We start from the raw sequence: 27,182 nt of genomic DNA, 5'->3' as shown, positions 1-27,182 counted from the left end.
ACAAAGCGAAAACAGGATTTTTGATTTTTTTGCAAATGTATTAAAATATCACATTTACATATGTTTTCAGACCCTTCACTCAGTACTTTGTTAAAGCAACTTTGGCAGCAATAACAGCCTTGAGTCTTCTTGGGTATGACGCTACAAGCTTGGCACACCTGTATTTGGTGAGTTTATCCCATTTCTCTCTGCCGATCCTCTCAAGCTCTGTCAGGTTGGATGGGGAGCGTTGCTGCACAGCTATTTTCAGGTCTCTCCAGAGATGTTCGATCGGGTTCAAGTCCAGGCTCTGGCTGGGCCACTCAAGGACATTCAGAGCCTTGTCCCGAAGCCATTCCTGCGTTGTCCTGTTAGAAGGTGAACCTACGCTCCAGTCTGAGTTCCTGAGCAGGGTTTCATCAAGGATCTCTCTGTACTTTGCTCCGTTCATCTTTCCCTCAATCCTGACTAGTCTGCCTTTTACTGAAGAGTGGCTTTGGTCTGGCCCCTCTACCCCAAAGGCCTGATTGGTGGAGTGCTGCAGAGATGGTTGTCCTTCTGGAAAGTTCTCCCATCTCCACAGAGGAACTCTGGAGCTCTGTCAGAGTGACCATCGGGCTCTTGGTCACCTCCCTGACCAAGATCCTTCTCCCTGATTGCTCAGTTTGGCCGAGCGACCAACTCTAGGAAGTGTCTTGATGGTTCCAAACTTCTTCTATTTAAGAATGATGGAGGCCACTGTTCTTGGGGACCTTCAATGCTGCAGAAATGTTTTGGCACCCTTCCCAGATCTGTGCCTTGACACAATGCTGTATCGGAGCTCTAGCTTTTTGCTCTGACATGCACTGGCACTAGTGGGACCTTATATAGACAGGTGTGCCTTTCCAAATCATGTCCAATCAATTGAATTTACCACAGGTGGACTCCAATCAAATTATAGAAGCATCTCAAGGATGATCAATGGAAACAAGATGCACCGGAGCTCAATTTCGAGTCTCATAGCAAAGGGTCTGAATATCAATGTAAATAAGATATATTTTTTTACATAAAAAAAAAACCTGTTTGCACTTTGTCATTATGGGGTATTGTGTGTAGATTGCTGAGGATTTGTATCTATTTAATCCATTTCAGAATAAGGCTGTGACGTAACAAAATGTGGAAACGTCAAGGGGTCTGAATACTCTCCGAAGGCACTGTATATGTATTTATACTTTGGTCTAAATAGAGACTCGGGAGATGGATGGGAGGGGGACTGCTACAAAAGTTGGTCACAAAAAAATTTAAAAGAACACAGTGTACATTCAACTCAAAGTGTAGCAAAAACATGAGCTTTTGGCATCAGTAGCATGACAGGTCCTTGTAGTCTTTCAGACCTCTGAAATCAGTCTTGGAGATAAACTATAACCTAATCCTAACCAGAAGGTGTCGGGACGCTGGATTCAGCAATTCACTGTTAACTGTCTAAGTGGCAGAGAGTATAGGTATAAGTGGCAGAGAGTAGAAGACGTGATTCTGTTAGGCATTAGTAGCAGAATGAAGACAGTGGTTCCCTGAGGGTCAGGGTTAATATCAGGATCCCATCCATCCCACTTCCTTCCCCCTGCTCACGTGTGAGCAGCCAGCACCAGCCCAAAGTGGAGAATCAAAAGACCATCCTGGGAATAAATAAACAAGAAAATAAGCACACATAAAACTCAAATGGAAGCTAACGATATCAGAACTATTTCCAGACCAGAGAGTAACTACAAATTCATAGGACCTTTGAGTGGACTCACCTGTAGAGCGTCATCTCCCATGGAGCGCTGAACCTCTCGTAGCGACTGGTAACGGTCCAGGAGGTGGTCTCCACACACAACATCCACCTGCACCACAACATGACATCATACCACTGCGACAGACTGCATGAAATCAATTGAGAGTGACATACTGAATTACAACATACATGGAGTCACCTGAGGGAGGGAATACCTGTGAACGAAAACTGGTAGGTGCAGTTTGAGATGTGAAAATGAAAACCGTAATAAATGCTACAGATCCATTTCAATAAGATACAGAAATTGTATTCCTGATTAGAAATTAAATCCCAAGTTCAATAATAATTTTAAAAAATTAAAAGTTGTCACCTTTTATTTTTGGCTGGGCAGGTCAATCCATTTGGGCAGTTATGCGTTCATCAGAGCATCAAGAGATCTGCCAAAGCCATTTTTTTTAATGCAAGTGCCTAGGTGATAATTACAATTGCCCAGAGGGTGGTGCAAAGTGCTATTCAAAACAGTCAACCAACAATTAATTAAATTATATATACAAACACACAAAGTCCAGTTGTCACCACATTTGTCAGACTGGTTGAAAAATAATTGGAAACTAAATTCAAAAATGACAAGGGACCCCAATATCAGTCTTCCTCCAGCTGAAAGACGAGTACTAAATGAACTCCAGGAGAATACGGACATTGTCATAAAACCCACAGAAAAAGGTGTGGCAAGAGTTATGGGCATGAGTTCTGAAAAACACCTGAACCTGTCTTGTTCCTATAGACCCTTGCCTCTAGAAAATCTGAAATTGATAGCTTGTTACAGCGTGTCTGACCAAAACTGGATCACGAGTTCCTAAGAATCACCTATCCAGTCACCCCAGGTATCTATCCCCTTCCGAAAGTGCATAAGAACTCTAATCAGTACATCTGCATTCCCCATGCTGAAGGCCTACAAATCGATTTCCAAATTCCTAAAGTCACGTGAGGAAAGATTGGTGAATCCCCCTAATGACTTTGTTGGAGGTCTTGAAATTGGTACTTGCAAATAACTATTTCAGGTATGACAAATTCTACCTTCAAACCAAATGCACAGCAGTAGCCACGATTTACGCAAACCTTGTCGTTGGAGATTTTCTACCCCATATTAAGTTTTGGAAACACTACAATGAGGACAATTATATTTTGGGGTTCATCTAAACAAAATCCTGATGACTTTGTCCGTTATCTGAAAACCACAACGACTTTCCTTCTGTTCACTGTTAAGTGACCAACAGTATCAACTTCCTGGATCAAAATATTCAAGAACTTCTATCCATCAGGAGGTGGTAACCTCCCTAAAACGTTCTCACAACAAGAGACGTTTTCGAGTGTTTAATCTAACACCATGCAGTCAAGGTCTAAAATCATGATCTCATTCAGACCATTCATCTCCAAACTTTTCTGAATCAAAATCACTTTGAGTCCAAATGCATGCTGAGACCTACCGATGACAGCTAGTGCGCTAGCACTATGCCCTTGTTTACATCACACTTCCTCATGATTAGTGGATTGTAACTCACCAACACCAACACTTGGTCTGGAATGTAATTACATGCTAGCATGGCTAGTGGCTAACATTAGCCAGTTTGAGCTAGCATATGAACTCTAACACAGAGTAGATCCTCCATATGACTTTAATAAATAGTGCATTGTGGGTAGTTTAGACTTTAGAAGATATCCAGAAATAAGTCAATAAATATGCAATAACACAAAAACATAACTGTTTGTACATATATGTAACCAGATCGTGACAACAACTAAGTTACTAACTCTGACCACAGTGTTACATTGCTGAGTAAAAACTCATGCTTCCTACCCTTTAAAAACAGTTCTGTAGCAATGGAGGTTTGTGCAGTAGACTATAGGCCCAATACATTATCACTGAATATTGGCTATGCTTGAATTACCCTGCCAATGTTCTTCTAAAACCATTTGAATATAATATTTCAAAACTTGGTATATGATCACACCAGTAATAGCTCATATGACAAAGCAGCAAAATCAGGTTTAGAAAACACTTGCAAATTACAAATACAAACTGAAATAACATTTACATAAGTATTCAGATCCTTTAAACAAAGTATTGAGTAAGGCACATTTGTCAGTGATTACAGACTAGAGTATTCTTTGGTATGAAGCTACAAACTTAGCACACCTGTATTTGGAGTTTCTCCCATTCTTCTCTGCAGATGCTCAAGCTCTGTCTGGTTGGATGGGGAGCGTCTCTCCAGAGATGTTCGATCGGGTTTGAGCTCTGGCTGGGCAACTCAAGGACATTCAGAGACTTGTCCCGAAGCCATTCCTGCATTGTCCTGTCGAAAGGTGAACCTTTGCTCCAGTCTGAGGTCCTGAGTAGGTTTTCATCCAAGGATCTCTGTATTTTGCGCCGTTCATCTTTCCCTTCAATCGTCACTAGTTTCCCAGTACCTGCTGCTGAAAAAAAAAAACAGCCCCACAGCATGATGCTGCCACCATTCTTCCCTGTAGGGATGGTGCCAGGCTTCCATCCGATGTGACACTCGGCATTCAGGCCAAAGAGTTCAATCTTGGTTTCATCAGACCAGACAATATTGTTTCTCATGGTCTGAGAATCCTTTATGTGCCTTTTGGTAAACTCAAAGCAGGTTGTCATGTGCCTTTTACTGAAGAGTGTCTTCCGTCTGGCCACTAGCATAAAGGCCTGATTGGTGGAGTGCTGCAGAGATGGTTGTCCTTCTGGAAGGTTCTCCCATTGCCACAAGAGAGACCATTGGGTTCTTGGTCACCTCCCTGGCCAACGCCCTTATCCCCCTATTGTTCATTTTGGCCAGGTGGACAGCTTTAGGAAGGGTCTTGGTGGTTCTAAACTTCTTCCATTTAAGAATAGAGGCCACTGTGTCCTTGGGGACCTTCAATGCTGCAGCATTTCTTCTGTACCCTTCCCCAGATCTGTTCCTCGACACAAAGCGGTCTCTGAGCTCTACGGACAATTCCGTCGACCTCATGGCTTGGTTTTTGCTTTGACATGCACTGTCAACTGTGGGACCGAATATAGACTGGTGTGTGCCATTCCAAATCAATTCACCACAGGTGGACTCCAATCAAGTTGTAGAAACATCAAGGATGAGCAAGGGAAACTGGATGCACTTGAGTCTCATAGCAAAAGGATGTGAAAACTAAAAACCTGTTTTCGCTTTGTCATTACGGGGTATTGTGTGTAGATTGATTCAATTATTTTCCTGATCAATTTTAGAGTAAAGCTGTAACGTAACAAAATGTGGAAAAGGGGAATGTGTCTGAATACTTTCCGAATGCACTGTAAATGTTCATAATTTGCTTACTTTATTTTACTGGACTGATGGTGCCTGCATCTGATGGTCAGTCTCAGCGGATGGGGAGCATTAGAGGGTCACACTCGGATTGTCCCTCAGCTATCCCCCCTTGGCTAAGACTAACCAAAAAGGGAACACCGTTTTTGAGCTGATGGAGAAACTCGAGTCACACCGTATTATTTTTGCCTCATGCACAGATTCATGTTGTTACTCCCATTACCGGAGAAAGTGAAATATTCCTTGATATATATATTATATATATTTTTTTTAAATAAAAATGGAAGCGATACACTTTGGTAGTTATTCATTGAATCTGCAGTGCTGATTGCAGCGCATGTCATGGCTTATAATAATACAAATAAAATGTTGACAGTGCTGAACAAGAACTCACTGTTGTATTCATTGACATTCTCTAATGTTTAGACATTTTGAAATCACAGTATCAACAAGTAAGTTGCAGACAGCCATCTGAGCAAATCGGTAGGCCTATAGGAGTTCTTGATTTTGTACCTTGACACATGAAATGGTTCAAAATGGGAACACTTTGCCTAACTGGCACACAAGGCAGCTGAAACAAGTGCATTTACTGCTAACAGGGCGAGACAGAAAAAAGTAGGAATGCGAGGCATTATCGTTGTTGTTTTTATAAAGAATGTTTTCACGATCGACTAGGAATGCCTTGGAGATCGACTGGTCGGTGACCACTGTTGTAGACTATATGGCTGCACTGCCATTTGTATGCTCATATATATATATATATATATTTTCCCTACATTCAATCAATCTTTCTATCCAGATGTCTACTTTTCATACCCCAAAGCATCCATTTTCTTTGTACTAGGAAGTAACTATTACAGCAGAATATCTCAAATTTCCTACTTCCACCTAAATGCTATTTGTCAAGTTTATTCTGCTGATCTGAATATTTGTATACAGTGCCTTCAAAAAGTATTCATACCCCTTGACCTATTCCACATTGTGTTGAGTTACAGCCTGAATTCAAAATGGATTAAATAGATAACTTTGTCATTATGGGGTATTGTGTGTAGGTAGGTGAGGAGAAAATTAAAACGTGTTTAGAAATGTAGATCATTTTAGAAAGAAACACCTGTGTAAGGGTCAATGGTTGACAGTGCATGTAAAAGCAGAAACTATACAATGAAGTCCAAGGAACTGTCCGTAGATCTCCGAGAGAGCATTGGGATGAGACATACTGTACCAGTCAAAAGTTGACACCTACTCATTCCAGGGTTTCTCTTAATTTATTACTATTTTCTACATTGTGGAATAATAGTGAAGATATCAAAACTATGGTCTGAATAATTATGTAAATGTGATATCCGTTTTCTAAAAAACAGTTTTTGCTTTGTAGTGGAGTATTGTGTGTAGATTTGGGGGGACATACATGATGTAATCCATTTCCGAATAAGGTTGTAACGCAACAAAGTATGAAAAACGTCAAGGGGTCTGAATACTTTCCGAATGCACTGTAAATGGCAGAGCACCCAGCTAATAAATCTAGATAGTGCACCTATTACCCACTCTGGTGAGTGCCAAGAAATAAATCCCTGTTACTGCTAAACACCCTACATACAGGTAGGGCTGTGTGGTTGCGCTCTGCAGTTTTACATAAGACACGAACACTCTTCCCCCTCTGTCCTTGTGTGAGCATTAGGCTCTGCATCTACCTCTCACCTGGTTACTTAGGCCTCTAAAGTATTTTACAGGGGATGAAATTGAGATGGGTTCAACATAACGATTTCTTAAAGCAGAGAGCTCTCTCACATAACGAGCAGATATGTACATATTTATGCATTTCCCCTTGCCAGGTCTCCCTCTGAGAATTAGTTCATAACCGCATTAGACATCCTGGTAAAGTCAATGTGTAACCCCTCCCACTGACCTGGCAGGAGGGGGTCAGCTCCATCTTCCTCCTGATGAAGAGCGCCACATGGTGGACAGTGGCATCCCCCGAAACTCGCACATACCGCCTCTCCAAAGGCTGGCCAGGGACACGGGTGTTAGAGCATGCAATCCCTTATTTATTTTACCAATATAACTCAAATTCACAATATCAACATTGCTTTATGCATGACCATTACTATATAGTGGCTGGATAGCAGCATTATGCTGTTATTTAATTTTAACAGTCTCATACAAGTCATTATGAGAAAAGAGAGTGACAGCAGTAATTACCTTATAGCCGTCTATGCCTTCTTCCGCTCTGGAAACAAACAACTTTACATTGAACTTTCTTAATCCTTGCAACCAATCTTATACAGTTAACCATCAGTCTTGTAACTTGAAATGTTCTCCCTAGTCCAGGGTTTCCCAAACTCTGTCATGGGGACCCCAAGGGGTGCACATTTAGTTATTTGCCATAGCACTACACATCTGATTAAAATAATCAACTATTCATCAATCTTTGACCATTTTAAATCAGCTGTGTAGTGCTAGGGCAAAAACCAAAAAGGAGTACCCCTGGCAGTCCCCAGGACCAAGTTAGGGAAATGCTGCCATATGCACTCAAAGGAAGCACAGTAGCACTCCAGCACCATCTACTGGTGTAGCCAAGAATGACCAGAGACAAACAATCTAATTTCAAAATTTCTCAGGGAATACCCTTCCATCCCTCAAATAGAAAATGCTAGGGAGAGACTCACCCCAAAAACTCCAGCTGCAGTGACACGTCCAGTTCAGGAGGGATGGCGAAGACAGACTGGGGCAGCAATGACCTCCTCTGCTTCTGGTTCTTCTGTACAGGGACCGCAGGGGACGCCATCACTGTGGTCACAGAGAAAGACGAGCGTTTACAGAAGCATTAGGGGAATGTCCCACACCCAGCACTGAGACAGACAGAGACATGGCTAAAATCAGAGGGTCTTCAAATACCCACACTATTTCATATAAACAAAGCTGCACCAAATCTCTACCAAAAAAGCACAATTAGCAGCAACGACAACGACATTGGTCTTGTATACCTGGTTTAGGCACCTCCAGTCCTCTCTGTTTGTAAAAATCAATCATCCTTGCTCTCTCCACTGCAAAGACAAAGAGTAAAGACAATACTAATTTTAACTGCAAAACAAAATATTGCCAAGAGGCATTTGGGGAAAATCAGAGAAATGGAAGGCTTGTGGATACTTACTTTCTTCCAGATGTGGCAGCATCTTGTAAACAATATCTTGCAACTGTCTGTCAGGTCTGTGGAGATGCAAAAACACACACCATACAGTAAGTATCTACATACCACTGTATAAGTGAGTATTAACCTATAGCTCATTGTATTAATTGATAACAGGTCAATGTGAGAGGTATAGTAATCAACTTCAAAGCTGACGTTGTTTCAGTGAACATCTCAGTTTATCGTGGCAACGTTTTCATTGAGTTGGCACAACAGTAATATTTACATTTGCATCCCTTTGGCCTGTGCTGAAAGCAGAATTCTGCAATAGACGACGAGTGTGCTTGGACATGAATAACAGTGGTGTCTACAGAGAGACATCAGTATCCGTGCGTCACACCAGGACTTTGTGTTCCAGGTAACTCCCCAGCAGGGAGAGGGTAACCATAGAAACAGACACTCACGGGATGTCCTCTTTAAATAACATGATGCCAAGTAGAAAAACATGAACCGATGTCTTCAAATGTAAAACAAGACAAGAGTCTGTGTGCTCGTAGATTTCACGCAGGCATGCTTACTTTATGTTGTACAATGGTTGTGTCTGATGGACTACAATGCTGCAATTGGGACACCTGTTGCTGTAGAAGAAGTGTTTCACTATGCAGCTTTTACAAACTGGGGAAGAGAGAACAGATTACAAAGGAAGTATGACTGATGGAATGAGACTGAAGGGATAGCAGTCATATTTCAGGATTGTTTATCTCAAATCATTGTAACTCACAAGTGTGCAGACACTCTGTGATGGTGGTGGAATCAATTAGGATTCCGCAGCAGAGAGTACAGCGGATGTAAGGGTAAAATTGATTAAGAGGGAGTTCAGGCTGTGAAAACAAAACAAAACACAAAACATTCACGTCATTCCACATTATAGAACTGGAGTGCATCAGTTACAAGAGAATACCAACAAGTGTAGCAGATATCATATAACAGTACATTCATTATTCCTGTCACTCCAGCAAAATTAGAAAAACACTAGATATTGTCCAAGTCTGCAATACTGTACCTCATCCCCTGAATCCGAGTCAACATTATTAGATGTCCCATTGTGGTCTTTCGAACCATCGTTGTCGACACTGTTCTGGTGGCTAATATCGGTTGGTGTCGCCTCTTCTGACTGCTGACCGACACTCAAACAACCGGGTCCTTCGAGTTCCGTGGTGCTGTCCTCCATAGTACTGCAAATTGGGTTGATTTCCGCGCCAATAAATTCTTCAATTAATCAATAATTTGATATTCACCTGAACCTAGCATTATTAGCAAACGTGCTGGTTAGCTCAATAAATACAAAAGAACACACAACGACAACAGTTCAACCTCTACTTTAACGGACTAACGTTACCAATAAACCCCATGTGATTTAACCACTAACTATTGCTTAAATGTTATCGCTAACCCCAAATATATAAAAAACAAAACCAACTGTAACAGTTGCTAGCTAACGTTACTGTTGTCGCTCAAGTTTCAGCAACTTCCTGGCACTATGGCAATGAAACGAGCCAATTAAATCATAACAGAGCAGAGTCCACTAGAAATAGAATTTCAAGACTGGACCACAGTTGCTTTGCCTTATCTTGCTTCTCTAGGACGAATATGGATTCATATGATATTAATGAAGAATTTAAAATATTTAACCTGTCATAAAAATACATTTAAAAATGACTTAGAGTTCAGTATCTCCCAAATATGGATATTATTGATAGTTATAGGTTCTGCCTAATTATAGAAATCTGGATCGGATGCCTCCAGATGTGGACATTAAAATCTCTAACTATTAATTTGACAATGCAAGATACAAGGAACAGTCAAACATGAGGAATCCGGCATCGGAGCACAGAACAGAGCCCTGAAAGTCCTCGTGGTTTAATATGCCATCACATTTGGCTCTTTGGAAGTTGTGGGAACGTGTGAAACCAAAAACACATTGGTTGTGGGAACTAAGCCATGTGTTTCCTGACCGGTAAAACTGAATGTTTTTGAAAGGTTCTGAGAAACAAAGTGAACATTTCACCTTTTCTGGGAAAGTTTATTTTTAGGTTGTATGAAGGATCCTTATATCTTATCTGCCATTGACTGGAACGAACTACAAAAATCTCTGAGACTGGAAACACTTATCTCCCTCACTAGCTTGATCCACCAGCTGTCAGAGTAGCTCACAGATCACTGCACCTGTACATAGCCCATCTATAAATAGCCCAAACAACTACCACTTCCCCTACTGTATTTATTTAGCTCCTTTGCACCCCAGTATTTCTACTTTGCACACTCATCTGTCAAATCTACCATTCCAGTGTTTTAATTGCTATATTGTATTTACTTCGCCACCATGGCCTATTTATTGGCTTTACCTCCCTTATCTCACCTCATTTGCTTACATTGTATATATACACTTATTTTTCTACGGTATGTTTGTTTTACTCCATGTGTAAATCGGTGTTGTTATGTGTCGAACTGCTTTGCTTTATCTTGGCCAGGTCGCAGTTGTAAATGAGAACTTGTTCCTAACTTGCCTACCTGGTTAAATAAAGGTGAAATAAAAAATCTAGGTGGAGGTTTATGAAAAACTTTCACTGAATGTTTCAATGGGACTTTTAATTACACTATTAGCTTATTATTTTAAATTCCAAGCACAAACTTAATTTCCGTCGGCATTATTCATGCAAACACATTTCTTCTGTATGTTGACATGGCATCAGTGAGATTTAAACCTATGATCTTCTGTTTTGTATCCATTGAATTAGTCCACTGCACCACCAGGATGGAGCTAGCATGTCGTGTTTTTTATACATATAAAGCTGGTTATTTTAGTCTATTCAAAACAGACCCCATTTCAATGGAAGTATTCATTAAAGGGATTATCCTGTACTTTGTAAACGCCTACTTTTTAGCCAGTAGTTCTGAAAGTAGCTCTACTGTACAAAGTGTATCGAGTCACATATGTGCAGATACAGTATCAGGCAATTTTGGACACACCTACTCATTCTACATTGTAGAATAATAGTGAAGACATCAAAACTATGAAAGAACACATATGGAATCATGTAGTAACCAAAAGTGTTATATTTGAGATTCTTCAAAGTAGCCACCCTTGGCCATGATGACAGCTTTGCACACGCTTGGCATTCTCTCAACCAGCTTCATTGGGTAGTCACCTGGTTGCATTTCAATTAACAGGTGTGCCTTGTTAAAAGTTAATTTGTGGAATTTCTATCCTTCTTAATATGTTTGAGCCAATCAGTTGTGTTGAAACAAGGTACAGATGGTTTACAGAAGATAGGGCTATTTGGTTAAAGATCAAGTCCATATTATGGCAAGAACAGCTTAAATATGCAAAGAGAAATGAGAGCAAATCATTACTTTAAGACATGAAGGTCAGTCAATTCGGAACATTTCAAGAACTTTGAAAGTTTCTTCAAGTGCAGTCGCAAGAACCCATCAAGCACTATGATGAAACTAGCTCTCACGAGGACCAGAAAGGAAGACCCAGAGTCACCTCTGCTGCAAAGGTTATGTTCATTAGAGTTACCAGCCTCAGAAATTGCAGCCCAAGTAAATGCTTCACAGAGTTCAAGTAACAGACATCTCAACATCAACTGTTCAGAGGAGACTGCGTGAAGCAGGCCTTCGTGGTTGATTTGCTGCAAAGAAACCCCTACTAAAAGGACACCAATAAGGAAGAGACTTGCTTTGGCCAAGAAATATGTGCCATGGACATTAGACCGGTGGAGATCTGTTATTTGGTCTGATGAGTCCAAATTAGATTTTTAGTTCCAACCGCTGTGTCGTTGTGAGACGCAGAGTAGGTGAACAGAGGATCTTCACATGTGTGGTTCCCACTGTGAAGCATGGAAGTGGTGTGATGGTGCTTTGCTGGAGACACTGTCAGTGATTTATTTAGAATTCAAGGCAACCTTAACCAGGTTTGATGGCGCGTCGCTGCAGAATGCTGTGGTAGCCATGCTGGTTTGAGCTTAGTGGAACTATCATTTGTTTTTCAACAGGACAATGAACCAACACACCTCCAGGCTATGTAAGGCAGGGGTGGGCAACTCCAGTCTGAGGGCCTGATTGGTGTCACACTTTCTCCATCCCTGGCAAACACAGCTGACTAATCAAATTGCATTCTGAACTGAAGATCATGATTCGGTAATTATTGGAATTAGGTGTGTTAGCTGGGGAACAACTGACACCAATCAGGCCCTCGAGGACTGGAATTGCCCACCGCTGGTGTAAGGGCTATTTGACCAAGGAGAGTGATGGAGTGCTGCATCTGATGACCTGGCCTCCACAATCACCCAACCTCAACCCAATTAAGATGGTTTGGGATGAGTTGGACCGCAGAGTGAAGGAAAAGCAGCCAACAAGTGCTCAGCATGTGGGAACTCCAAGAATGTTGGAAAAGCATTCCAAGGTGAAGCTGGTTGAGAGAATGCCAAGCATGTGCAAAGCTGTCAAGGCAAAGAGTGGCTATTTTGAAATAAACTAATAATTTGTTTGACACTTGTTGGTTACTACATGATTCCATATGTGTTATTTCATAATTTTGATGTCTTCACTACTCTACAATGTAGAAAATAGTAAAAATAAAGAAAAACCCTGAAATGAGTAGGTGTCCAAGCTTTTGACTGGTACTGTATGTGAACCAGGGGTTGGAACAGGTTCAGGGAAAAGAACAAATAGAAAATGGCATTTTTGCAGAACAGAATCAGAACGAAAGTGATCCATGCTGTTCCAGAACAGAACCATTATTTTAAAATCATGAGAACTGGTTACAGTTATTTTACATTCTGGGCATTTAGTTTTCTTCCATTCCCACAAGAAAGGCAAAACAAAGCAACTATACAAAGCACTCACTCTGTCAGAGAAACTTATTCCAATGTCTGCCTGCCAGAAAGTCATTGCCAGTGTGTGAATGCTAGGGAAATTCTGCACCGGACCACGTAACCGGCAGAATTGAATTTAAAGGACGTTTCAGAAATTTACCGGACATCCATATGCATTCAGATCTGACCTGGCGCAGCCAGTGCCATCAATAAACAAGGGACATTGGCCAAATGAGCCACATTTAGGTGTCCTTAAAAACAGCTTATAACAAAAACAATGTGTTTTTTAGTTGTCTACCCCACGGTTCAGCACTAAATGCATCAGGGTATTGCATGCATAGTCCTATAGGCTTAAGCATCCACTGTTGTCATGTCTACTCCCGCTCCTCCCCTCCGGGGTTCAACATCACCGGTATACTAACCACCGGTCCTGGGATTCATCATGACCCACGCCTGGCGTCAATTATTAAGTGCACCTGCACATCATCATGAGGCACACCTGGACTCCATTACCTTACTTATTACCTCCCCTATATCTGGCACTCCCTTAAGTTCTTTCCTCAGTCAGTATTGTTCCTGTGTTCATGCGTAGACACCACTATAAATGTTGTCTTGTTTTATTAAATGGTTCACCTGCGTTGACTCAAAGTCTCTGTTATATCTGTATGATAATATTTAGTGAAAAAAAAGAAATTCAACCATTTCAAAGACTTTACTGAGTTAATAACTATCGTCCTATATCGAATCTTCCATTCCTCTCAACATTTTTAGAAAAGGCTGTTGCGCAGCAACTCACTGCCTTCCTGAAGACAAACAATGTATACGAAATGCTACAGTCTGGTTTTAGACCCCATCATACCACTGAGACTGCACTTGTGAAGGTGGTAAATTACCTTTTAATGGCATCAGACCGAGGCTCTGCATCTGTCCTCGTGCTCCTAGACCTTAGTGCTGCTTTTGATACCATCGATCACCACTTTCTTTTGGAGAGATTGGAAACCCAAATTGGTCTACACGGACAAGTTCTGGCCTGGTTTAGATCTTATCTGTCGGAAAGATATCACTTTGTCTCTGTGAATGGTTTGTCCTCTGACAAATCAACTGTAAATTACGGTGTTCCTCAAGGTTCCGTTTTAGGACCACTATTGTTTTCACTATATATTTTACCTCTTGGGGATGTCATTCGAAAACATAATGTTAACTTTCACTGCTATGCGGATGACACACAGCTGTACATTTCAATGAAACATGGTGAAGCCCCAAAATTGCCCTCGCTAGAAGCATGCGTTTCAGACATATGGAAGTGGATGGCTGCAAACTTTCTACTTTTAAACTCGGACAAAACAGAGATGCTTGTTCTATGTCCCAAGAAACAAAGAGATCTTCTGTTGAATCTGACAATTAACCTTAATGGTTGTACAGTCGTCTCAAATAAAACTGTGAAGGACCTCGGCGTTACTCTGGACCCTGATCTCTCTTTTGAAGAACATATCAAGACCATTTCAAGGACAGCTTTTTTCCATCTACGTAACATTGCAAAAATCAGAAACTTTCTGTCCAAAAATGATGATGCAGAAAAATTAATCCATGCTTTTGTCACTTCTAGGTTAGACTACTGCAATGCTCTACTTTCCGGCTAATAAAGCACTAAATAAACTTCAGTTAGTGCTAAATACGGCTGCTAGAATCCTGACTAGAACCAAAAAATGTTAACATATTACTCCAGTGCTAGCCTCCCTACACTGGCTTCCTGTCAAAGCAAGGGCTGATTTCAAGGTTTTACTGCTAACCTACAAAGCATTACATGGGCTTGCTCCTACCTATCTCTCTGATTTGGTCCTGCCGTACATACCTACATGTACGCTACGGTCACAAGACGCAGGCCTCCTAATTGTCCCTAGAATTTCTAAGCAAACAGCTGGAGGCAGGGCTGTCTCCTATAGAGCTCAATTTTTATAGAATGCGTCTCTGACATGGGTAGGCAGAACAAACTCGGTCTCAACCTTTAAGTCTTTACTGAAGACTCATCTCTTCAGTGGGTCATATGATTGAGTGTAGTCTGGCCCAGGAGTGGGAAGGTGAACGGAAAGGCTCTGGAGCAACGAACCGCCCTTGCTGTCTCTGCCTGGCCGGTTCCCCTCTTTCCACTGGGATTCTCTGCCTCTAACCCTATTACAGGGGCTGAGTCACTGGCTTACTGGGGCTCTCTCATACCGTCCCTGGGAGGGGTGCGTCACCTGAGTGGGTTGAGTCACTGATGTGATCATCCTGTCTGGGTTGGCGCCCCCCCCCCCCCTTGGGTTGTGCCGTGGCGGAGATCTTTGTGGGCTATACTCAGCCTTATCTCAGGATGGTAAGTTGGTGGTTGAAGATATCCCTCTAGTGGTGTAGGCTGTGCTTTGGCTAAGTGGGTGGGGTTATATCCTTCCTGTTTGGCCCTGTCCTGGGGTGTCCTCGGATGGGGCCACAGTGTCTCCTGACCCCTCCTGTCTCAGCCTCCAGTATTTATGCTGCAGTAGTTTGTGTCGGGGGGCTAGGGTCAGTTTGTTATATCTGGAGTACTTCCCCTGTCCTATTCGGTGTCCTGTGTGAATTTAAGTGTGCTCTCTAATTCTCTCTTTCTTTCTCTCAGAGGACCTGAGCCCTAGGACCATGCCTCAGGACTACCTGACATGATGACTCCTTGCTGTCCCCAGTCCACCTGGCCGTGCTGCTGCTCCAGTTTCAACTGTTCTGCCTTATTATTATTGAACCATGCTGGTCATTTATGAACATTTGAACATCTTGGCCATGTTCTGTTATAATCTCCACCCGGCACAGCCAGAAGAGGACTGGCCAACCCACATAGCCTGGTTCCTCTCTAGGTTTCGGCCTTACTAGGGAGTTTTTCCTAGCCACCGTGCTTCTACACCTGCATTGCTTGCTGTTAGGGGTTTTAGGCTGGGTTTCTGTACAGCACTTTGAGATATCAGCTGATGTACGAAGGGCTATATAAATACATTTGATTTGATTCATTCTTAAGGAAATCAGTCAATTTAAATAATCTATGGATTTCCCATGACTGGGCAGGGGCGCAGCCATAGGCCCATTGCCTTGGGAGCCAGACCCAGCCAATCAGAATTATTCCCCCCCCCCCACCCACCCCCACCCCCACCCCCCACCACCAAAGGGCTTTATTACAGACAAACACTCAGTTATCAGCTGTCCGGGTGGCTGGTCTCAGATGATCCCGCAGGTGAAGAAACCGGATGTGGAAGTCCTGGGCTGGCATTGTTGCACGTGGTCTGCTGTTGTGAGGCCGGTTGGACATACTCCCAAATTCTCTAAAATGACACTAGAGGGGGCTTATGGTAGAGAAATTAACAATATCTCTGGCAACAGCTCTGGTGGACATTCCTGCAGTCAGCATGACAATTGCACACTCCCTAAACTTGAGACATCTGTGGCATTGTGTTGTGACAAAACCACACATTTTAGAGCGGCTATTGTCCCCAGCACCAGGTGCACCTGAGTAATGACCATGATGTTTAATCAGCTTCTTGATATGCCACACCTGTCAGGTGGATGGATTATCTTGGCAAAGGAGAAACGCTCACTAACCAGAATGTAAACGAATTTCTGCAAATTAGAGAGAAATAAGCTTTTGTGCTTAATGGAACATTTCTGGGATCTTTTACGTCAAACGATGAAACGTCAGACCAACATACCACAGTTGAAGTAGGAAGTTCACATACACTTAGGTTGTAGTCATTAAAAAAAGAATTCAACCACTCTCAAGTCAGTTAGGACATCTACATTGTGCATGACAGAAGTAATTTTTCCAACAATTGTTTAGACAGATTATTTCACAATTCCAAGTGGATCAGAAGTTTACATACAGTAAGTTGACTGCCTTTAAACAGCTTTGAAAATGTCATGGCTTTAGAAGCTTCTGATGGGCTAATTAGCAGCATTGGAGGTGTACCTGTGGATGTATTTCAAGGCCTACCTTCAAACTAAGTGCCTCTTTGCTTGACATCATGGGAAAATGAAAAGAAATCAGCAAAGACCTCAGAAAAAACATTGTAGACCTCCACAAGTCTGGTTCATCCTTGGGAGCAATTTCCAAACGTCTGAAGGTACCACGGTCATCTGTACAAACATGAACGTCCTTTGGTGCGAAAAGTGCAAATCAATCCCAGAACAGAACCTTGTGAAGATGCTGGAGGAAACGGGTACAAAAGTATCTATTTTTTCTTTTGGAAAAGTTTTATTGACACAATTCCTTTAAAAACAGCTCATACATTTTTTACATCATTTATACACATAAAAACGGCAACAAAGCATAAAACACAGCATTTGAAAGTTACATTTAAATTGGTTAAAAAGTACATGTTGTTAAAACCAATGAAAACAACCATGAATAAAAGTACTTTCCTTGTAAAAACATCAAATCTGTAAAAGCCATTTAAAATGTGTACTAATGATCTAACAAAGGTAAAACATTTTTAAGACATGAAAAACATGTTAAAAAGCCACTTTGTTAAAAGGCTGTCTTCAGTCCCTTGTACAGGAGCGGGGTGAGTCTTTAGCAAGCTCACCTCATCCTGCTCTCCTGAAGTATCTATATCCACAAAACGAGTCCTATATCGACAGCCTGAAAGGCTGCTCAGCAAGGAAGAAGCCATTGCGCCAAAACCGCCATGAATCCAGACTACGGTTTGCAACTGCACATGAGGACAGAAATCACTTTTTGGAGAAAAGTCCTCTGGTCTGATGAAACAAAAATAGAACTGTTTGGCCATAATGACCATCGTTTTGTTTGGAGGCAAAAGGGGGACGCTTGCAAACTGAAGAACACCATCCCAACCTTGAAGCACAGGGGTGGCAGCATCATGTTGTGGGGGTGCTTTGCTGCAGGAGGGACTGGTGCACTTCAAAATAGATGGAATCATGAGGGGAAATTATGTGGATATATTGAAGCAACATCTCAAGACATCAGTCTTCCAAGCAGTTAAAGCTTGGTCACAAATGGGTCTTCCAAATGGTCAATGACCCCAAGCATACTTCCAAAATTGTGGCAAAATGGCTTAAGGACAACAAAGTCAAGGTATTGAAGTGGCCATCACAAAGCCCTGACCTTAATCCCATAGATAATCTGTGGGCAGAACTGAAAAAGCGTGTGAGCAAGGAGGCCTAAAAACCTGACTCAGTTACACCAGCTCTGTCAGGAGGAATGGGCCAAAATTCAACCAACTTATTGTGGGAAGCTTGTGGAAGGCTAGCCAAAACATTTGACCCAAGTTAAACAATTTAAAGGTAATGCTACCAAATACCAATTGAGTGTATGTAAAATTCTGACCCACTGGGAATGCGGTGAATGGAAATTATTATTCTGACATTTCACATTCATACAGAACTGGTTTTGATTAATAAGGCTACAATAATAAAACTGATTATAATGTCATGTTCTGACCTTAGTTCCTTTGTTATGTCTTTGTTTTAGTATGGTCAGGGTGTGAGTTGGGTGGGTTGTCTATGTTAGTTTGTCTATGATTTTCTATTTCTGTGTTTGGCCTGGTATGGTTCTCAATCAGAGGCAGCTGTCAATCGTTGTCCCTGATTGAGAACTATATTTAGGTAGCCTGTTTTCCATTGTGTTTTGTGGGTGGTTATTTTCAGTCTTTGTGTGTCTGCACAAGACAGAACTGTGTCGGTTGTTTGTTTGTTGTTCAGTTCTCATTAAATAAGATGAACACTTACCACTCTGCACTTTGGTCCTCACCTTCTTCCTACGACAGACGTTACATATAAATACAAAAAAATGCATTTAAGTGTTAAAAAAAAAAATCAATTCAAATAGATAAAATTGCATCATACCTGATTTGCCAGTCAATAACACCAGAGGAAAGAACCAAGGGGAGTGACAGATATAGGGAAGATAATTAAGGAGGTGATGGAGTCCAAGTGAGTGTCATGAGGCGCAGGTGCGCAAGATGATGGTGACAGGTGTGTGGGATAATTAGCAGCCTGATGACCTAGAGGCCGGAGAGGGAGTATACCGTAGGTGCCAACAGTATGTATGGTCACTTTATTTGTCTTGTGATCAGTTACAATGACATTACACTCATTACTGTAAACTTCTACGGGTATAACACCAAACATGAGAATGATGAGTTGCTTGAATCTATAGAGAAACATATACTTCATTGGTTATCTAAATTTCCCAATTCGTTATTATTGATAGGAGGGGACTTTAACATTACAATAGATAATTCAACTGATAGATGGCCCCCAGGTAGGCCAACCAATCAGAATTTGGGTTTAATACTTTTTATGGAAAAGTTTGATCTTACTGATATATGGAGAGAGAGGTGTCCGGCCGAAAGATCATTCACTTGGAGTAACAAAACAGGCTCCAGACAATCCAGAATAGATATTTGGCTTATATCCAAATGTATTGATAGTGAGTGTGTTACTACAAATATTTGTACTACTCCCCTCACAGACCATAAGGCTATTTACATTGATATCAAAATATTTACCCCTGATACGAACCTTGGTAGAGCATCCTACTGGAAGCTAAATAGCTCATTATTAAATAATGATATAGTTACATTTGAGGTTAAAGATCTGCTCTCACACTTTTGGGAAAGGGCTTGTGAAGAAAAATCTTATTGCAAGAACTGGGAGCTCTTTAAATTTGAGGTGTCCAAATATCTTAGAAAATATGGTAGTAATCTTGCTAAGACCAGAAGAGCTGCGGAGGAAAAGGTGATCATTAAGATAACTTCCCTTTCTCAGAGGTCCCCAGCTGACCTCTTGGGGGAGGAGAAGATGGAACTAATTGAGTTACAAAATAAACTGGATAATATATATAAATTAAAAGCAGAAGGAGCCTTTATTAGATCTAGGAAAAAATGGATTGAGGAGGGAGAACAGAATTCATCCTATTTCTTTAGACTTGAGAAATTTCACTCTAAAAATAACACTATCCATAAGTAAACATTGATGGTGTTATTACAGATGACCAAAAATTAATCGCTAAATACTGCAGCAATTTTTACAGAAAATTGTATAGCTCTACGTACTGTCAGGAATCCACAGATACGTTTTTTAACTCACTGAATAATGTTCACTTTGATGAACCCATCAAAGTTGAAGAGATTATAGAGTCTATCAAACATCTAAAGAACAATAAATCACCAGGTGTTGATGGAATTACATCAGAATTTTACAAATTATTTTCTGAATAAGTAGCTCCCTTCCCATTTGAAGTCTTTTTAGAGAGTATTAAAACAATGTTCTCCCTCCTACAATGAGTCAGGGGTTAATAACACTGATACCTAAGCCTAAAAAAGAAGTGCTGCTCATCGATAACTGGCGTCCAATTTGTCTTCTTAATAATGACTATAAGATATTAGCCTCACTACTTGCAAAAATAATTAAAGAAGTCCTGGATGCAATCATTGATGAAACACAGTCTGGCTTCATGAGGAACATTTCTAACAATGTAGTAACAGACTAGTATTAGACATACTTGACTACTCAGACCTAATAACTGAGGATAGCTTCATATTATTTTTTGATTTTTATAAAGCATTTGACACAGTAGAGCATCAGTTTCTCTTCCACTCCCTTGAGAGACTTGGCTTTGGGGATTTTTTCTGTAAGGCTATTAAGACTCTCTATGCAAATGGTAACAGCTCTATCAAATTGAAATATGGCACCTCACCTAGATTTGAGTTAAAGAGAGGAATTAGGCAAGGTTGTCCTATCTCTCCGTACCTGTTTTTATTAATCACCCAACTTCTTGCAAATTCTTTAAATAATAGTTCTGTACAAGGTATTTCCATAGCTGGTAAAGAAATTATTATAAGCCAGCTGGCTGACGATATTACACTTTTTCTGAAAGACGCTAACCAAATTCCCATATCGATCAATGTGATACAATCCTTTTCCAAAGCGTCTGGTCTATATCTTAACATTAAGAAATGTGAACTCATGGCTGTCAAAGATTGTGTGACACCTTCATATTATGGTATTCCAGTAAAAGAAGAACTTACATATTTAGGCATAACCATTACAAAGGATCAGAAGTCTAGAGGCTTACTAAATTTTAACCCTCTTATTAAAAAAACACAGAAGAAACTAAATCAATGGCTACAGAGGGACTTATCTTTAAAAGGTAGAGTCCTAATAACCAAGGCTGAAGGTATTTCTAGACTAACATATGGTGCTCTATCTTTATATCTTGACCGTAAAATAAGCAAGGAGATAGACCAGATGCTTTTCAACTTTCTTTGGAGAAACCGTACCCATTACATTAGGAAAATCAAATCAAATGTATTTATATAGCCCTTCGTACATCAGCTGATATCTCAAAGTGCTGTACAGAAACCCAGCCTAAAACCCCAAACAGCAAGCAATGCAGGTGTAGAAGCACGGTGGCTAGGAAAAACTCCCTAGAAAGGCCAATTAAAGCAGTTAAAGCTTGGTCACAAATGGGTCTTCCAAATGGTCAATGACCCCAAGCATACTTCCAAAATTGTGGCAAAATGGCTTAAGGACAACAAAGTCAAGGTATTGAAGTGGCCATCACAAAGCCCTGACCTTAATCCCATAGATAATCTGTGGGCAGAACTGAAAAAGCGTGTGAGCAAGGAGGCCTAAAAACCTGACTCAGTTACACCAGCTCTGTCAGGAGGAATGGGCCAAAATTCAACCAACTTATTGTGGGAAGCTTGTGGAAGGCTAACATATGGTGCTCTATCTTTATATCTTGACCGTAAAATAAGCAAGGAGATAGACCAGATGCTTTTCAACTTTCTTTGGAGAAACCGTACCCATTACATTAGGAAAATCAAATCAAATGTATTTATATAGCCCTTCGTACATCAGCTGATATCTCAAAGTGCTGTACAGAAACCCAGCCTAAAACCCCAAACAGCAAGCAATGCAGGTGTAGAAGCACGGTGGCTAGGAAAAACTCCCTAGAAAGGCCAAAACCTAGGAAGAAACCTAGAGAGGAACCAGGCTATGTGGGGTGGCCAGTCCTCTTCTGGCTGTGCCGGGTGGAGATTATAACAGAACATGGCCAAGATGTTCAAATGTTCATAAATGATCAGCATGTTCGAATAATAAGAAGGCAGAACAGTTGAAACTGGAGCAGCAGCACGGCCAGGTGGACTGGGGACAGCAAGGAGTCATCATGTCAGGTAGTCCTGGGGCATGGTCCTAGGGCTCAGGTCCTCCGAGAGAGAGAAAAAAAGAGAGAATTAGAGAGAGCATATGTGGGGTGGCCAGTCCTCTTCTGGCTGTGCCGGGTGGAGATTAAAACAGAACATGGCCAAGATGTTCAAATGTTCATAAATGATCAGCATGTTCGAATAATAAGAAGGCAGAACAGTTGAAACTGGAGCAGCAGCACGGCCAGGTGGACTGGGGACAGCAAGGAGTCATCATGTCAGGTAATCCTGGGGCATGGTCCTAGGGCTCAGGTCCTCCGAGAGAGAGAAGGAGAGAATTAGAGAACGCACACTTAGATTCACATAGGACACCGAATAGGACAGGAGAAGTACTCCAGATATAACAAACTGACCCTAGCCCCCTGACACATAAACTACTGCAGCATAAATACTGGAGGCTGAGACAGGAGGGGTCAGGAGACACTGTGGACCCATCCGAGGACACCCCCGGACAGGGCCAAACAGGAAGGATATAACCCCACCCACTTTGCCAAAGCACAGAGGGATATCTTCAACCACCAACTTACATTCCTGAGACAGGGCCGAGTATAGCCCACAAAGATCTCCGCCATGGCACAACCCAAAAACTGTTGTAATGAACACTTATGAGAATGGTGGACTGAATTTTCTGGATTTTACTACTTTAAATAATACTTTCAAGATCAATTGGATAAAACAATTCCTAAGAAGACCCACTTCTATCTGGAATTTTATTCCTCATCATGTCTTCTCTACTTTTGGTGGCCTTAACTTCATGTTGTTTTGCAATTATAATATTGACAAAGTTCCAGTGAAACTTTCTGCTTTTCATCGGCAGGTTTTCTTGTCATGGTCCTTAATTTATAAACACAATTTTTCTCCACACAGATATTATATATGGAATAATCGGGATATATTGTATAAAAATACCTCTCTGTTTTTAGAATATTGGTTCAGAAATAATATCCTATTGGTGAGCCAACTGGTAAATGCAGAGGGTCTTTTACTCAGTTATAAAGAATTCTTATCACTTTACAAGGTCCCTGTAACACCTAAAGATTTTGCAATTGTTTTAGATGCCATTCCCTCAGGTGTTGCTATGTTATTCAGGAACATGTCAAGACCTGACCCTCAGAGCCTACCTTCTATTGACCCTGTTGACTCATCAGTAGGAAAGATTTGTTTCTCTTTTGGTCCATTCAACAACAGAGCGATACGATCCTTGTTTCAGCAGGATGTTGTATCTATACCTTATGTCATGCCTTATTGGAATGGATTTATTGATCATGTCTGTTGGAAAAAAGTTTGGATGTTGCCACACACATACCTACTTGTTAACAAAATTAAGGAAGTTTCCTTTAAAATTATTCATAAATATTATCCTGCCAACCACTATATGAAGAAGTTTAAGGAAAACATCAACTCAAATTGCTCCTTTTGTAATGACCACCCAGAAACAGTTGTGCATATTTTTTGGCATTGTATGCATGTAAGAAAACTGTGGCAAGACATCAGTAGGTTTATAATTGAACACATTTATGAAGATTTTACACTATTGTGGAGAGATGTACTGTTTGGATTCTTTACATACAATAGAAATAAGAGGAATCATTTTTATGTAATTAATTTCATTATTCTTTTGGCCAAATTTCATATACACAAATGTAAATTTACAAACAGAAAACCACATTTTCGTACCCTACAAAAATAAATTGAACTGTATTTTAAGACGGTTAAATGCTCTACTAACAAAAAAGCTGTTAGAATTGTAAGTATATGCATGTCCCTTAAGGTCCTTGTGTAATTGTAATGTGATATTGTACCCCCTAGCGCGATTGTCCATTGTTTGTAATCTATGTATGCTTGTGTTCCCTCATGTGCTTTATGTATTGATTTGTTGTTAATAAAAAATAAAAATAAATATTTTTTAAAAAGGTGCCAACAGTAGCCAGTAGTCAAAGTTCTTCTCATCTTAGTCCACTACAATATTAAAACGTGTCCACATGGAGCACATTCCTCTTGTAGGCTTTTCACTGTAGGTATACACCTACTCTTTCCTCTAACTTTTGTTTTACTTGAATGAAAAAGGCCTCCATCTTGGTAATCAACAGTAGCCTAGGCCAAGGCTCCTCTCTAGTTCTCAGTCACACACAGTGTGATAATGGTTTTGAAGCAGAACATTTGGAGTGTAGGCTGATATACAGCCTCTCCCTGACAATTTGGCAGGCTACAATTTCCTGAATAACTGGGTTGAGTTTGAGTTTATTTTATTTTTACAGGGACAGTGCACATTAATCAACGTTTCTGCCAGGAGTGTATGTGGCCACATTATTATTGGAAGACTTGGAAGAATGATGATCTGAAACAGACAGCCGATTCAGTATCAGAAGAACAAATACAGCCAGACTGGCCTGCTACTGTGCCTTTATAGACATTATAAACTGTCGAGTGTAGACCCACAACTGATCTAAATCGAATGAAACATTCAAGTCACAGGGCTTTTGCATCGTTATTCAAATGACATTTTCACTGCAGCCTAGAGTATAATGTTTTACTAATTAATTGCATGTGGTGTTGTAGGTTACTATAGTCTAGGTAGGATAATTGTATTGTCCTTAAACAAGATCAATAGAGTAGTTTTTTGAGCTGTGTGTTTGTTTCATATCTTCACTGTTCTTTCATGCACAGTGATGCACCTGGCCTGTCCACTGCCTATCAGCTATTCTATTTGTTCTTGTTGATTCATATTGAAAATTGCTTTTATGAGGGGCCTCCCGGGTGGCGCAGTGGTTAAGGGCGCTGTACTGCAGCGCCAGCTGTGCCATCAGAGTCCCTGGGTTCGCGCCCAGGCTCTGTCGGAACCGGCCGCGACCGGGAGGTCCGTGGGGCGACGCACAATTGGCCTAGCGTCGCCCGGGTTAGGGAGGGCTTGGTCGGTAGGGGTGTCCTTGTCTCATCGTGCACCAGCGACTCCTGTGGCGGCCTGGGTGCAGTGTGCGCTAACCAAGGTGGCCAGGTGCACGGTGTTTCCTCCGGTGCATTGGTGCGGCTGGCTTCCGGGTTGGATGCACGCTGTGTTAAGAAGCAGTGCGGCTTGGTTGGGTTGTGTATCGGAGGACGCATGACTTTCAACCTTCGTCTCTCCCGAGCCCGTACGGGAGTTGTAGCGATGAGACAAGATAGTAGCTACTACAACAATTGGATACCACGAAATTGGGGAGAAAAAGGGGTAAAAATTCAACAACAAAAAAATTCTAATTGCTTTTATGTGTGGTATACTATCTCAACATTTTTAGATACTATGTTGACATTTTAAGATACTATGTTAAAATGTTAAGATACTAACTAAAAAAATGTAAGATAGTATCTTGAAATTTCGAGATAGTAGAACATACATATAGGAGATGTTTCTTCATTTGTAGCATTATGTGGCAATTTCCATCTACCCATGTTGCAGAGATCAGCACAACAGGGCTGCATAGGCTTCGCTAGGATACCTGCAGCTGTGGTTGTTATCAGTAGGCTACAGTTGATCAGACTTAAGAACAGATTCATTGTGCATGAGTTGACAAATCATGAGGCAAATCAACAGTACTTTAAACAACAGTACTTTGTCCCTATTTTCAATGCTTTTGTGTCAATATTTTTTATCAAACCGAATCAAAATTGTTGGGGGATATGCCAGCTCGCCACATGTTTGCCAGCAGCCTTGCTGTGCTGATCTCTGCTAAGCTACGAATTATGTGAATAATCAAGTCAATAAACGTTGGGTAGTTAGTTAGATAGCATATAGTTAATATACTGGCAAGTTCGATAGCAAGATAACACACCGGTACATACAAGCAACTACTGTAATGATATGCTATGCGGTTCGTAAGGCTAGCATAGCTAACAAAATGTCAGCCAATATAACGTGTAATGTAACTTATTTGAAAGTCATTACTTTATTTCATTGCTCAACATTTTCTTAACAATTGTCATAGCTAAACCAATGAATTTGTATCCGCTCTCTTCCGCCTTCGGCTGCATGTTTTCCGTCATTTTCTTCAAATCTGAAAATGTTGTGAAGCCACATTCATTTTCTTTTATCGATGGCGGTTATATCGTTTAGGATCTTGAGTGTGGCTGAGGTGCACCCATGACCAGCTCGGAAACCAGATTTTGGAAGCTATCTGAGGCATGTTGAGCAGGACTAGGGGCTCTGCAGTAAAATAAAACAATGAGAGCTGCCCTTAACAACAGTATTGGGAGAGCGGGTGAGACAACAACGGGTAAACAGCTAGGACAACAACAACGGGTAAATGGCGATGAATGGGCAGAGAGGGTCAGTTAGCTACACACTGAGTTCGAGGCTGGGGCCGACAGATAAACAAAATGAACTGTTAATGAACAGTCAGGCAGGCATCAGCTGTGTAGTCGATTGTTCATAGGGTCCAATGAGCAGCAATTGATCAAACAGGGAGCCGTTCGGTAGTCAATTACTACGCTAGGCGAGAGGGAGACACGGCGTTCAGGAAGCTAGCGGGCCGGGGAGAGCAGATGGATCATCACCAACGTCCACGAAGCAGAGGCCGATTGAGAGCACAGCGGCCGAATTACGTCAGCAGACCAGTCGTGATGGATCGGGTCCAGGCCAATTGGCAAGAGAGGTATTGTACTGTAGTTGGTGTACTTATTGTCTTATTGAAACATTCAATTAAAGTTTTAAGGAAGTTATTCAAAAAGCTTCTCAGAACCTCCCTGCAACCTAAAAATGAACGTTCCCAGAACAGGCAAAATTTTCACTTCTTTTTATCAGAACATTTTTTTTAAACTTTCAGTTTTACCAGTCAGGGAATGTATGGCTTCGTTCCCAGAATCAATGGGAAACCAAAAACGCACGTTTCC

At 41.2% G+C, this 27,182-nt stretch overlaps 1 protein-coding gene across 1 annotated transcript; it reads right to left on the bottom strand.

Moving 5' to 3' along the window:
- Positions 1-1,040: 1,040 nt before the first annotated feature.
- LOC109899092 (polycomb group RING finger protein 6-like) lies at positions 1,041-9,739 on the bottom strand. The gene is made up of 10 exons (XM_020494145.2): positions 9,273-9,739; positions 8,991-9,090; positions 8,788-8,884; positions 8,234-8,289; positions 8,067-8,126; positions 7,749-7,869; positions 7,282-7,309; positions 6,989-7,087; positions 1,755-1,841; positions 1,041-1,634 (listed from the first exon to the last, which is right to left on the bottom strand). Exons 1-10 carry the CDS (start codon positions 9,438-9,440, stop codon positions 1,584-1,586), a joined length of 867 nt encoding a protein of 288 aa, XP_020349734.1. The 5' UTR covers positions 9,441-9,739; the 3' UTR covers positions 1,041-1,583.
- Between the last annotated feature and the right edge of the window lie 17,443 nt (positions 9,740-27,182).

The sequence above is a fragment of the Oncorhynchus kisutch genome, linkage group LG11 (genome assembly GCF_002021735.2).
Source record: "Oncorhynchus kisutch isolate 150728-3 linkage group LG11, Okis_V2, whole genome shotgun sequence".
Classification (NCBI taxonomy): Eukaryota; Metazoa; Chordata; class Actinopteri; order Salmoniformes; family Salmonidae; genus Oncorhynchus; species Oncorhynchus kisutch.
This window is presented reverse-complemented; position numbering and strand designations above follow the sequence as displayed.